Genomic DNA, 13,445 nt, shown 5'->3' on the forward strand with positions numbered 1-13,445 from the left:
GGGAGCCGTGACGTTGCCCCGCTCAGGAAAGAGCAGCCGTTTTTCATAGATCAAACTTGTTTTCACTTTCTTGGAGCATTCACACTTTCAGCGGATGCCTTCACACAAAACCACTTTAGGAAAGCAGTCACACGTCCTCTGGGCCAATTTAAAAACTCAATGTGTTTCTCTTTTTGCAAGAGCATGTATGTTTGAGCTTTAACGTGCAGGATTTCTTCACCCACTGAAGAAGGAAAGTTTCACCATGCTCAGTTCACCAGTTCAGGACATGTACCGACAAGCAGGATTTTCCATTCTGTGAATGGACTCTTCAGCTATGAAAGAGACATCTAGTGTCAACACACCTGTGGAGGTGATGGTGATAAACATATCTGTTTTGTAATAATATGTTTAAATAGAGAAACGAGTGGTTTGCAAAGAGCCTACCTCTCAAATGTCACTAACTGCCTCCGTGCTTTATGCTAAGCTAAGATAAATGGCTGCTGCTTGCTCTATTCTTATAACATGCAAATATGAGGGTAGAATCATCTCATCCTACTCTGTACATTCCCAGCAGCTTTGACACCTGACACAAAACACGGTGCTTCAGGAATGAGTCTGAAAAGCCCGGAAATGAGACAGCATTTTTGCACTGCTGGTTTGTCTCAAGTTTTTTTTTAAATGTTTGTTTAGATGCATGAAAATCCTTTTTTCCTACGCCACTTAATACTTAAAAATACCCTGAATTTTTCAGCTTCTAAAAAAAAGACTTATCTTAGACTTAAGACTTAAGTTGCTAAATCAAACTACAGTATATTGTCACACTTGCGGTGGCTTTTTACAGTCTCACTGCACTATAGCCATGTCTGCACTTTCATCGCTTGTACAATGTCGCTGTTGTACACACATATACATATATATTTATATTGTATTGTTAGATACAATATTCATTCCTCACGCCTCCTATCACGCCCCCTCTGATGCCTCCTATCACGCCCCCTCTGATGCCTCCTCTGACGCCTCCTATCACGCCCCCTCTGACGCCTCCTATCACGCCCCCTCTGACGCCCCCTCTGACGCCTCCTCTGGCGCCTCCCGCAGCGGAGATCCGCCTCCCGACATGAAGCCTGGTGGGTTTCACTCGGCGTGTCCTCGGCCAGCAGGAAGGAGCGCAAACCTGTCGGAGGAGTTCACACCTGGGACACAGGACGCGTCTCGTGGGATCCAGCGCCGCACTTTTCTATGCGCGCGTGACAATGTAGCGATCTCTTTGCAGCAAACGTCTTCTTTTAGGATCGGAATACAGAATGTAGTTTATTCCAGGACACCCCAAAACGGCTTTTGTGATTTCAAGATGCAGCCATAAACTGTTTTTCGAGGTGAAGGAGTTTATTTTTTTTCAGTCCAACTCTTCGTGCCGAGATGGAAAGCAGCGCACCTTGAGCGACCGGACGAGATGGGAAAATGGGAGCTGACAATGGTGAGACAAATGCCAGATGTGAATAAAGTGATCAAGAAATGAAAACAGTTAAATAGGAGAGATTTCTTTAGAGCCAATCGTGGCTGCTCAGGTGTTCATCAGGTGTTCATGGAAGTCGTCTCTCTGTAATGGAATAGAGGCAAATTTTGTGATTTAATATATGAAGTCTGACCGTTGAATCCTACTCTTCATGTTTAAATACCCATTTTCAATTTCTAATATCATTCAATTCAATTTGAGTGGGAATCAGCTGGTTGCCCTCCAGCTGCTGAAGGTCTAACCTCAGTTTGCTCCTCTCATGCATGATCATTACATTAAGACAAACTTGAAGTAATCTGGTGCACATCAACAACACAAATATCCTCAGTTCAATTCTCAGGTTTGCAATAATATTTGCTGTCATGAATGCTGCAGAGGCAAACCACATCTCCTTTGGTATGTTTTCAGATTTTAGAGTTGGCTACCAGTAGCGCTTGGTACCGCCATCGCTAGACACAATGCACAGTTACACATCTGTGTTGCTAACAAACAAGCTCTTGTGTGATACCGGTCGGCACCGGCAGACACTTTTCTCCTTGCTCAAAGTAATTGAATCATTTACGTGTGAGGACTCAATCCTCACATCAGGATGACAGACTTTACATAACCGTTGTTAGTGCAAGGAGCTTCTCTCATCTCCTTCTCAGTATTAACAGCTTGCACATATTGCCCAGGAGGTGTTTAATCTTATGGAATAATTCAGATGTAACAGCTCAAAATATATATGGTTCACATCCACTTGTTTCACTCCAGGTTATGTATATTTTCTGTGAATTATTTGGATGTTAATTACTGGAGTCATGTGAGCGCGTCATTGACTCCAGGTATTATTATGTTATGACGCATACAGCATTTAAAGGCACCCAAACTGATTTCACTCATTTAGTTTCGATTAGTTGTTGTGAAAACACCAGTGAGGAAATACAGCCCAGATGATGTCACGGTGATGTCATCGGGGTAACCTCTTTTAAGCGCTTTGGGATTTAAAGGTTTTAAAGACGTGGTCCAGGCAGGCTGAGAGACAATCAAATCAGATACGTTTTTTTCTTTGCGTCGTACATTTATTTTCAAACCGTATGTGCTGTTTGAGATGGGAAAATACAAAAATATTTTCGGCAGAATTTAGAGAATTGCAATTTTGTCACTCGGACTATCACCATTTTTACACACATGAAAAACAAGGAAAAGGTTCTCCAGGGTTCAGTATTTTGAGGCATGTAACAACCGCTTTCACAGACGTATTCATGTTTCTAGGAATCAGTCCGAATCGCTGTTTCGACATGGCAAGAAATATGACCTTGACTTATTTACAATATTTCAAGTGCCCCTGAAATGGGTCAGAAAGGATTAAGTATTACGTCTGCTTGTGCGTTTCAATCACTCACACATACGTTGTGCAGCATTTTGTCTGTGCCCCTACCAACCTCTACTGGAGGAGAAACATGTTGGAAGATATTGAACTCAAAAAATGGCTTCCTACCTTACAAATGTGGGGGCAGGGGAGGGGGGGGACTACAATTCTCAAAATTGATTTAATGATGGTAAAAATGGCACCTATAGACATCTTTTTAAGCTTGAGTCCATATCTAGTTCCCCTTTAATTTTGTTTTGATCAAAGGTCAAGACAAACACATTTGAAAGAGACACGTTTCAATTGTGTTTCCTTGCTTGCTTTGTCAGCAGTGACACATAATGATGCAGCTGGTGTTCAGTCTCCACAAACTATGTGTCACAGCTGTCGGGGCGGTATACATCCTATAATCCGGGCGCCTGAACGAGGCACTTGGTGACCCCCTGGCCACCCCTCCCCTCTCGTGTTAAGTGCTGCTCAGCATTCTGGAGGAGCCACTGCTCCAACACTGATTGACAGCTCTCGCTGGGATCAAACACAGTTTGTCTGAAAGAATGGCGCGACACTTTCTGTTCCTGCACCCTATACAATCCTCCGAGGCTCCCTTTTTTAATTAGAGGACAATTGACGTCGAAAGGAACTTGCTGACACTTGCTTTTGTCGAGGTATTTTCGCTTGGGCGTTCCATTCCATGGAACCTTTCAGTAGTTCTGTATACTTCGGGGAAAATCTCCGTGTAGCAGGGTAATTTGTATCTGATGATTATTATGGATTCATCAGACACTAAAATGTTTTAGGGGCAGTCGTTGTAGGCCCTGGATGGTGGTTAATCATTATAGCTCACATGGGCTTAGTGTGTCTCAGTGGGATAACATGTCACTTGTTTGTGTTGGCTTACCTCGCTGTTTCTCCAACGTCTTACGGCACAACCTTTGACCCGACTGTTTTGACCGATAACAATCCCAGGTATAAATATATATGTATGATATATATATGATATATATGTATCATTTTAGGACACAAACAGGGCATTGATTGACAGCCGCACACCTTTATTTCTCACCTCTGCCATTCCCAGAACCCAGTGCAGGAGTGGGGAGAGGAGTTTGAGGACGGCGCGGTATATGGGGTCACCCTGCTCCGGGAGCCCGTCCCTTCCTCCCCCGACCCCAGTGAGGAGAGTGCGTGCTGCGCCTTCGTGCAGTACCGAACCTGCAAGGTGCGGCGTCTGAAGGCGGCTACCCTTGAGCTCCTGGTAAACCACCTCCTCGGCCCCGGCACTCAGGAGCAGGACTACAGCAGGATCTTCCTTTCCACGTACAGAACCTTCACCGGTACCTCGAAGCTTATAGAGCTCCTGTTCCAGAGGTACCATTACCCTTTTGGTCTTTGTGGAAAATACACTTGCCGAGAGTGAGATAAAGAGGTTGATAGCAATTGTATGCAGCGGAGTATCCATTGTTTTGGGGTTAGGGGTTTAATACCCTTAAAGGAAGCGAATATGCGTATTTCCCAAAATGTCTTATTATGGCTTTAATAGCCAGATGAGACATTTCATGTCAATTATCCCTCATTAAAATTTGGAATTTACCATCACTCTTTGTCAGTTGCTCTACCATTCATCTTTTACTCACTACCAAATGCTAGCAGTTTAGCATAGCTTAGCCTCCTTCTCTGATTTTGTTCCCTGCTCAGAGAGTTCAGACTCCTTTTCAAACGTGGTGAACAGCCTTCCCCGTTGTGCTCGAGTCTGGGAAAATGACTTGGGTTTGTTGCACATGCATCTGGATCTTTTTATACATTGTTTCCCTGACAAGGCAACCATCTCTTGCCTGCTTTGAAGTTGTAATAAGCACCTTGCAGGTAGTCATTATTCTGCGGCTTTCAACAACAATAATTATGCACACAGCAGTTTTAGACTGTGGTTTGCATGTATTGGGATCAGGCTCACGATGACTCCAATAATTCTTTAAAACATTTTTTTCTTCTTCTCCAAATAGAGACAACATTGTCTCCGATCTGGACAACAGTAAATCCTACACGAGGTATGTAGAGGCCATTTGAGTTAAGAGTACCCTTGAGCCCATATCCATTTGATATTGTTATTATTATGAATATGTCACTCTGGGATTACAGATTTGTTTGAAAAGTTACACTGTAATAATTCTTCTGCTGCCTCCTCAGCCCTCTGTTGGCCTTTGTCCAGACATGGTTGGATGACTACTGTGAGGACTTCAGGGATCCTCCTTTGCACCCGGCACTCAGGCTGCTGTTGGACCACCTTAGGATCAGCTCCGCAGTTTACAACAATATGCGCAGTCAGCCCAACTTTAGCTCCTTGGCTGGGCAAGCTGAGGAACTGCTCAAGAGGTTACAGATAGAAGGTGACCCTACTTATGAGGCCAACGTGCCATTGTGTCAAGTTGTTCTGCAAAAAAACAGCCTAATCCTTTTCTTGATCTGTGTTTTATCAGCAGAAGTTGAGAAAAATGTCCGTCCTGCACAGCAAGACATGGAGCAAGATGAGGAGGTTACTGATGATGAGGATTCAGGATTGGAAGTCTCTCATGATCCAGGAGGCATCTTGGATTTCCCTGCATTAGCCATTGCTGAACAGCTTACCCGAAAGGACTCTGTACGTGGTAGAATCTATTGTTCAAAATGTCTATTGTTTAACATGGATGATTTAAGGCAGCTAACTGGGTTTCATGCCGTTTTAGGCTCTGTTTGTCAAAGTGATGCCATACCAGTGTCTGGGCTGTGTGTGGTCAAAAAGAGACAAGAAGGAAAACATGTCGCCAACCATACGAGCCACCGTTACACAATTCAACGACGTCACCAAGCAGGTCACCATGTCCCTTCTCTGCCAGCCGGCAGACGCAACCTCCAGCCCCACCTCCTCCCGCCGGCCTCCCACTACACCCGCTCACAGGGCTCGCATCATAGAGAAGTGGATCTGTGTAGCCCAGGTCAGTCTGAATCCTTTATAGAAGGAGAATGATGATAAACACAAAGCAAGAGTACTATTATTATTGGATTTGAAGTGAATCCTCTGAATGCAAGTTGCTTCCTCTGCAGGATTGTCGTCGGTTGAAGAACTTCTCCTCTCTCAAGGCGATCCTGTCGGCCCTTCAGTCTAACGCAGTTTACAGGCTGAGGAAGACCTGGGCTGCTGTCAGCAGGTAGGGTTGAATAACGGCCATTTCACAGGCAACTTTTGTCCGTCTCTATGGTTACGTTCATATTCTTGCTTTCAATGCAGACTTTGAACCCTCATCAAGGGCAATTTGAAGTTGCTAAGCAAGTTTTGCTGAGCAAGTTTTGCTGACATTGGGTGATGGACACGTAGTAAGCCATTATAATGTCAAGCGTAACCGAAGCATAACTTCATGTTGTTCTCTTTGTGGTGTAAACAGCTGGCCGAGGACCAACCACTGCTGTATAATAGTTGATTATTAAAGTACCTGTTTCTTCACTAAGCTGCTACATATTTACTACATATTGCCTCTGCTCTTGTTGTAGGGATAGCATAGCCGTGTTTGATAACCTCTGGCAAACCTTCCCCGATGAGAACTGTGTTCTGACCAACAGAGAGCTCCTGGTGGAGGTGAGAAGGAAAACTGACTAGGGTACTCCAGTGCTAACAGTCACTGTGCTCACATGGGCATGAATAACCCCTTTGTAATTGGGTTATTTATGGCCACCTATGTGGCCATAAATGAATGAATTTATGAATTTCACATAAGTGAGTCAAAAAATAAGCTGTAATAAAATCAAGGCGTCTAGTTCAGAACTGTTCTCAAAATATTGATATTCATACCAATTCATCATTTATAATTGTATATACTTGTGAATTATATGGACTATACTGCTTATTTACTACACAGCAACGCTCTAATGCTTTTTGGTAGTAATTAGTTAATTTATAAAGCAGAGGAAGCTAACTTACTCGCCAACACTCCATCCACAACAACGGTAATGTTAGCTAAACAAGCTATTATTTGCTATTATTAGTTTTATTAAGGTAGTTTCATTTTGACTGCAGGATGCTTCAATAAAGATCTGAGCAATTAGAGTTGCTCTTAAAGTTATGCTACTTACCTACTACGCTTGCTAACCTACTTGTTTTTGGCACTTTATCCACAATAACCTGTCGATTAGCAAGCCAATGTTAGCCAGCTAAAAAGTAAAGTAAGCTAATATAGTTGCAAACAACCCAACCTACAACAAGCAAAAAATGATCTGCTACGCTTAAATGATTTGACTTGATTTTGATTATGATAGGAGGATGCTTCTAATTGTCTAAGATTCCCTTCAAGTTTAGCTACTTAGCTAGCTAATCTACCTGAAGAGGCGTCCTCAACTGATAATTGCATTTCAGTTGCAATCAAATATTATCCAGCTATAAAGTCGAGTAATTGGATTATAATAGGAAAACCTATTTCACATAATTTTAAAAAATAACTTTAGAATTAGTAACATCCATTTTTTGGAAGGTAACACAGCAGGGAATTGTACATTTATTTATTGTATAAATGTCACATAACATTTAATGTTTTCTATATTAAAATGATATGTTATGCTAATACATTTTTCTCTTAAGCACCTGGATGTTTTCTTTTCTCACACAGTTTGTTATTTATTTATAGAAATGTTTGACAGTGATGATGAGAAGCCAGGGCCTCAAGCGTACCATGTTCCCTCCTTTCTTTTATGAAGCCTCCGTTAGGTGATTGTGTCAGTGGCCACTTGTTTCTAGTTTCAGTGAAAGGGCTTTAAGTCAATATATCGACCTGTATTCTCCGCACATAACAGCCGCGCAAGATTCACTGGTGTTTACTATTTTACAAGAACCATCGATAAGAATTTCATTCCCTGGGAAATCATTCTACAGACCTTGTTGACTTATCCTCCATTTCACTTTTCTATGAGGTTATATTCAGATGTTTTTTGGGAGGGGTAGGCTTTTTCTCATGTTGAAAACAACCCACACATTTACTTAAAGCCTAATTGCTGTTTTTTGAAAGGTATTACTAACAAAGGCGTGAGAGAAGGCTTGGTTGTGGCCTCCCGCCCATTCCTGAGATAACGATTAAACAGGATATCCAAGTTAATGTGTAATATCTCCTATAGTGAAGAACTTGCTTCATAAGCCAGTTTACAGATTGACAGTAAACTTAATGTAAAGCCCACCTCTTACAGGCCCCTGTGCATACATGCAAATGTTTGATTCTTAGTTTAGTCATATGGACCGTAACTGAATATAGCTCTGTCTGACCTACTTCTACAGGACGGGGGCCAAGCAAACGTGGATAAAACCTCGCCAAAGACATCCAAGCGGTGTCCGATCCAAAGACAGATGGTAAGCCGTCCCTCATGAGGAGAAAAGTGGGCGATGTCTGGTGCCTCATATGAGAAGCATCCTTCCTTATCTGTCACTATTACGAATGTGCTGTTTCACGGCAGAAGTATTTGACAAAGTTTTTAATTTTCAACTCGAGGCAAGGTTTCGTTTAAAAAAGACATATGAAATATTCCTTATCGTGCTACTGTTTAAGCCCCTGGGGGGCATTATTCCCTAAGTGAGGGCGGAGTGTCTCTGGCATGGCAGACACACAAACCTATCTTTAGCCCTCGCCGTGTGTTGAACAAGTCTCAGATGGTCCCCACATCACCAGGATTATAGGACAGTAATAATATACCGCGGGAAATTTTATACACACATTCTCCTGGGCTGCAACATGAGCCCACATGGCAGGCAACCGGGACTTCTCGTGAGTGAATGACATTCAAAAAAAAGAGAAAGAGCATATGACTGGATTCATGAAACACAAATAACCAGACGCAGCGCAGAGGAAACTTCTGCTGTGACCCTAATGGGCTCGCATGTCTCTGCAGAGCACCTGCAGCGGGGTGGTTCCATACCTGGGGACATATCTGTCCGTCTTCAACATGCTGGACACCGCGCACCCCGACACAGTGCGGGTACGTCACGTAACCTTGGCTTCACTATGATAATGGTTCAGCAAATATGACCGCAATTGTACTTTCAACCCCCTTTTCAGGATCTGTAAGAAGTATTTGAAAATACACAGTATTTTGCTAGCTGTCTGTCTGTTTTCCTACGATTACTTTATACATTGCATTATATATATGCAACAAATATGATAAATTGAAAAGGGGAGATGTCAGCTATTGAGCTCCGCTAAGCTACCGAAGTTTAGTTGAGGACATCTTCAACCCATCGTTCAGTTACCGACTTGTTTAGTAGCCAGCTAGCTTGATTTAGCTTTCAGTGTCTTGTTTGTGTTTGTGACCCCCACAAACGATCCATAAATTTCATGTAATATTGATATTGCATTATAATTGTAATGAGATAAAACCGAATTTACCAGTTATGGATGATTCACATGGGTTGTAAACATAAAATAAATGTTCTTTGTCTACCTTAAGCAACACAGCAATGTGTAATAGTGTGTAACCATTTACTAACCCTAACCCTACTGCCTATAAATACTAAATTAGGCGGTTGTTGGATAAAAAAGTGCTACTGTAGCCTTTATTCATTTTTCTGATCCAATCAATCATTGATAAATCCGATAAATCAATGTGTCTCGTTTTACAGGGCGGCCTCATAAACTTTGAGAAGAGGAGGAAGGTAAGTGGTTCCTCTTTGCGTCATCTTTCCTGCATTCCACTTTTTTCCATAGTATTCAAAAAAGTACAAATGTGTCCAAGTAACGTTCCGTTAGCACCATGTGATGGTGCAGTATATTTACATCGCCAAAGTAAGAGAGGCTCATCGTTCTCGGCCATATCACATGCTGAAAGCTGAAGACCTTTTTGGACGATTATGTTTGTCGTTCAGAAACGCTTTCGTACATCTTTGCTTTGCTACATCCTTCTGGCTACAGGCCATGTGAACCAGGTGTCGGAGGTCAGGACATCTTTTAACGCTGTTCATCTCTCTCTCTCTACAGGAGTTTGAGGTTCTGTCACAGATCAGTGTGCTTCAGGCCTGCTGCTCCCAGTACAACCTGCCCCACAGCCCCGGAATCGCTGCCTGGCTGCGGGGACACAAGCTGCTCAGCGACCAGGAGAGGTGAGACGTTTTTCATTTCCACCTCCACACGACGTGCCGGCGACCCGATGGCGAGCTGAAAAAAGGCTTCAGCAAGCCCAATAACTGGCAAGCGTGCGTCGTAAAAATTCTTCATTTGTCGGAGCCGTGTGTGTGTATATATATATATATATATATGTATATATATACATATAAATATAGTCATAAATCAGGTAAATCTACTACTAATACTTGCAAGAATGACTCATCATGAAGGCAAATTTGAAATTATATAAATAATTATATGAAATTATAAATAATTACTTTGATAAAACAGTTGGACAGTGACCACAACTAGTCTGTAAACACTATAAATGTTTGAGATGTGTGTGAAAATAATCTTTGGAAAGTGCACATTAGGGTTAAAGTTGTGTTGACGTATATGTGCGTATATATGTATATCTCGCTAATGTTCACCTTAAAAAGATTCTTTTTTATATATATATACAGATATATCTCAAACATATCCCAAAAAGTCATTGATACAATAATCATTGCCACAGTTATTATTATGCAAAAAAATCAACTCCGTTTGTCTTCCAGCTACGAACTGTCCAAACAGCTGGAGCCTCCCTTGGACTTGTGTTCTCCGACTCCCTGGAGCCACCGCGCTCTCTCAAAGAAGCTCTCCTCGTGAGTGCAGTGCTGTAGTTGCATTTTCATATTCAAACCCACCCCCACAACACACACACACACACACACACACACACACACACACACACACAAGCGACACATTTGCATTGCCACAACATGGAGGGAATACATTGTTCCGAGTGTAGCTTGTTGTGTGCAGTGTGAATACACAAGACGTCGATGATATGATTGCGTATCAAACGCTGTTATCCTCGTCACAAAATGAGTTCTGTCCCTGACGAAAGCTCACGCAGAACTTTTTTTGTCCTCAGTCTTCTGACGGTGAGCGATGGACCTAAAAAAGTCTGTGCGGACGAGATCAGCGTTTCGTCCTCTGGATCCAGCGGATCCGAGACGGAGGATCTGTCCTCCCTTAACGCGGCCTGCTCCATCAGCGTGCAGGTAAACCGCCTCTTTGTTTGCTGTCTACACTCGTGTCCTCGGATGAGCTCACACGGTGCCTTCGTCCTAAAGGGCGTTCGTGTTCGGCACAACGTCCTATTATTTACTCTTCACAGGGACTTGTTTATTCTTCTCTTTTTCCTAGAAGTAAAAGAAGCATTTGGTGGTGGATGAGGGGTTGTCTCACGCTGTCTCACCTCCTCCCTTCCCCGTCCCCCCCGTCTTCTCTGCAGTGCTTCCACAGCTCTTGCAACAATGTGTCCGAAGCCTTCTGCTCCCCCTCGTCCTTCTCGGCATCGTCCCCCTCCTGCTCCGCCGCCTCCTCCCCAGACTCCCCCAATACTTCCAGCTCTTCCTCCTCCTCTTCCTCCTCCGCCTCCGCCTCCGCCTCCTCCCACCACAAGCGCTCGGCGTCCATGACCTCGCTGCCCGTGTACAACCGTCAGGTGGCTGACTCCTGCATCGTCCGGGTAAGCGTGGACCTGGGCCACAACAACGGCAACATGTACAAAAGCATCCTGGTGAGTTGTATGGATTTCAAAACATAGGGTCTTCAACACTTTTTGTTGTTTTTATATTCATAGATCAAGATTTTATCTTATTTTTAATTTCATGTTTACTTTAGACTTCTATATGTACTTTTCCTGAAAAGACTTGCAATAGGTCTGCCACTGACTTTTCAAAATATATATTAAAATGTATCAAATATATAAAAAAATAACTGAGTAGTTAACATGCAAATTGCAAAATACTTTGACTATGGAACATGTTGAGACTGACTTTCACAAGCAAAAATGTCACTGCCGTCTGTTTTTAATGGCTCTTTATTGTTATTCTTTGTCTCTTATAGTTGACCAGTCAGGACAAAACTGCGCAGGTGATCGTAAGAGCGCTGGAGAAGCATCACCTTGAGCACATGAACTGGCAGGACTTCACTCTGACTCAGGTCATCTCTACGGAACGAGGTCAGTGGGTCACAATCACTGCACGATCAGAAGAATCCCTTTAAGTTTGGAAAAACTCACCATTTCTCCTTTTCTGTTTCCAGAGTTGCTCATACCCGACAAAGCCAACGTGTTCTATGCCATGTCCACGCTGGCCAACTTTGACTTTGTTTTGCGGAAGTTCCATAAAGGCCAGAAGAAACCGCTGAGGGCCACGTCCAGTCTGGGGCGGTACGCAAAGTAGCACCTCTAGGCTACCGATCCTGGAAGATGAACTGAGCTGATGGGACTCTCCTTGAAGAATGGTCTTTGTTTTAATGGTCCCTTTTATGGAAGAAAAGAGCCTTCTCCAAGATGGTTCATCTTTGTTCATTGGGATACCGAAGAGGTAAAAATGTGATGTTTTTTATGGTAAGATAACGCAAATGCACTTTAAGAAGAAAGTTCACCTCAACAGAAAATGGATGCTTGGAGAAACATCTGGATCAGACCATTGGCATGACCTGGTAGGAATCCTAAAAAAAGTCAACCCATTGCGTGATCCCCCTCCGCCCCCCTCCCCCAGAAATATGTTCCCAAATGCCTTTAAGTGCATAGCGCTGCTAGATGTCAACGCGTGTCTGCTTCGGTGACCTAACATGAACGCTGAGAAATGTCTGCCGATGCAGCTGGGCGCCAATAATAACCTGTGTGTTAAAAATAAAAAAAAACGCCAACGGTAATGAACTCCTGGGCCTGACTGCCAGCCACTCTGGAGGTGAAGCGTGCCATCTTGGAAGTGGGAGGGGACGCTGCCAACGGCGTGATCCTCGTGTGAGGCGAGCAGCCCCGACTGGACGGGTGGCATTCCTGTGTCGGCGTTACCATGGCGGCGGCAGCAGCAGCAGAGACTTTTGATGGACGAGACGGGATGTTCAGATGTCTCTAGATAGCACAACAATAAGGGGTGAACAGAGTCTAGAAAAAATAATAATAATATATACTGTGGTTCATTTGGACTGCACCTTCATTTGATTCAACTGATCAGTGGTGGTAAAATCATTTTAGAGAAGCCTTATATTCTGAGGATATTTTAAATGTTAATGACATATTTAAAATTGCAAGAATGCTTGTTGTTTATGTTTTATTACTGAAATTGTATTAAACAAATATGGTTTAGACTTGTAACTCCTGGATGTAATTTTAAAGTTTAGATGTGATCATTTCAATGACGTGAACTGACTCTCTGCTGAGACGGCAGATAGGATCACGTTCAGACAGCCGGCGCTTGCAAAGAGGAAGAGGTGCACGTCAAACGGACGCTGTCACGGAGCCTCGCTGAAAGGCGCAGCGTAAAGAAACAGACGTCACATTGACCTCCTCTTCCTAATTAGCTCATGCAGATCTGGGGCGTTGAAAGTGTTAAAAACGGTCTTTTATTGCTCTTAATCAAACTTATGATCAAGGAATTAACTGTCACAGTTGTAAAACAAAGTGAAATAAATGGTTTAATAACCT

At 43.1% G+C, this 13,445-nt stretch overlaps 1 protein-coding gene across 4 annotated transcripts; it reads left to right on the plus strand.

The window, feature by feature from the left end:
- Nucleotides 1-1,107: 1,107 nt before the first annotated feature.
- rgl3b (ral guanine nucleotide dissociation stimulator-like 3b) lies at nt 1,108-13,445 on the plus strand. Of its 4 annotated transcripts, none has more exons than XM_040191453.2 (17): nt 1,108-1,459; nt 3,928-4,217; nt 4,850-4,894; nt 5,034-5,233; nt 5,327-5,484; nt 5,570-5,818; nt 5,928-6,031; nt 6,372-6,456; nt 8,140-8,211; nt 8,748-8,834; nt 9,475-9,507; nt 9,830-9,951; nt 10,513-10,602; nt 10,875-11,004; nt 11,238-11,525; nt 11,855-11,969; nt 12,053-13,445. In XM_040191453.2, the coding sequence occupies exons 1-17, from the start codon at nt 1,436-1,438 to the stop codon at nt 12,190-12,192; spliced, it is 2,232 nt and encodes a 743-aa protein (XP_040047387.2). In that variant the 5' UTR covers nt 1,108-1,435; the 3' UTR covers nt 12,193-13,445. The 4 variants fall into 4 exon arrangements, with proteins under 4 accessions (XP_040047387.2, XP_077940651.1, XP_040047386.2 ...); XM_078084525.1 differs by having other exon boundaries at nt 11,238-11,474; XM_040191452.2 differs by having other exon boundaries at nt 1,118-1,459; nt 5,324-5,484.

The sequence above is a fragment of the Gasterosteus aculeatus genome, chromosome 11, assembly GCF_964276395.1.
Source record: "Gasterosteus aculeatus chromosome 11, fGasAcu3.hap1.1, whole genome shotgun sequence".
In the NCBI taxonomy this organism is placed as follows: domain Eukaryota; kingdom Metazoa; phylum Chordata; class Actinopteri; order Perciformes; family Gasterosteidae; genus Gasterosteus; species Gasterosteus aculeatus.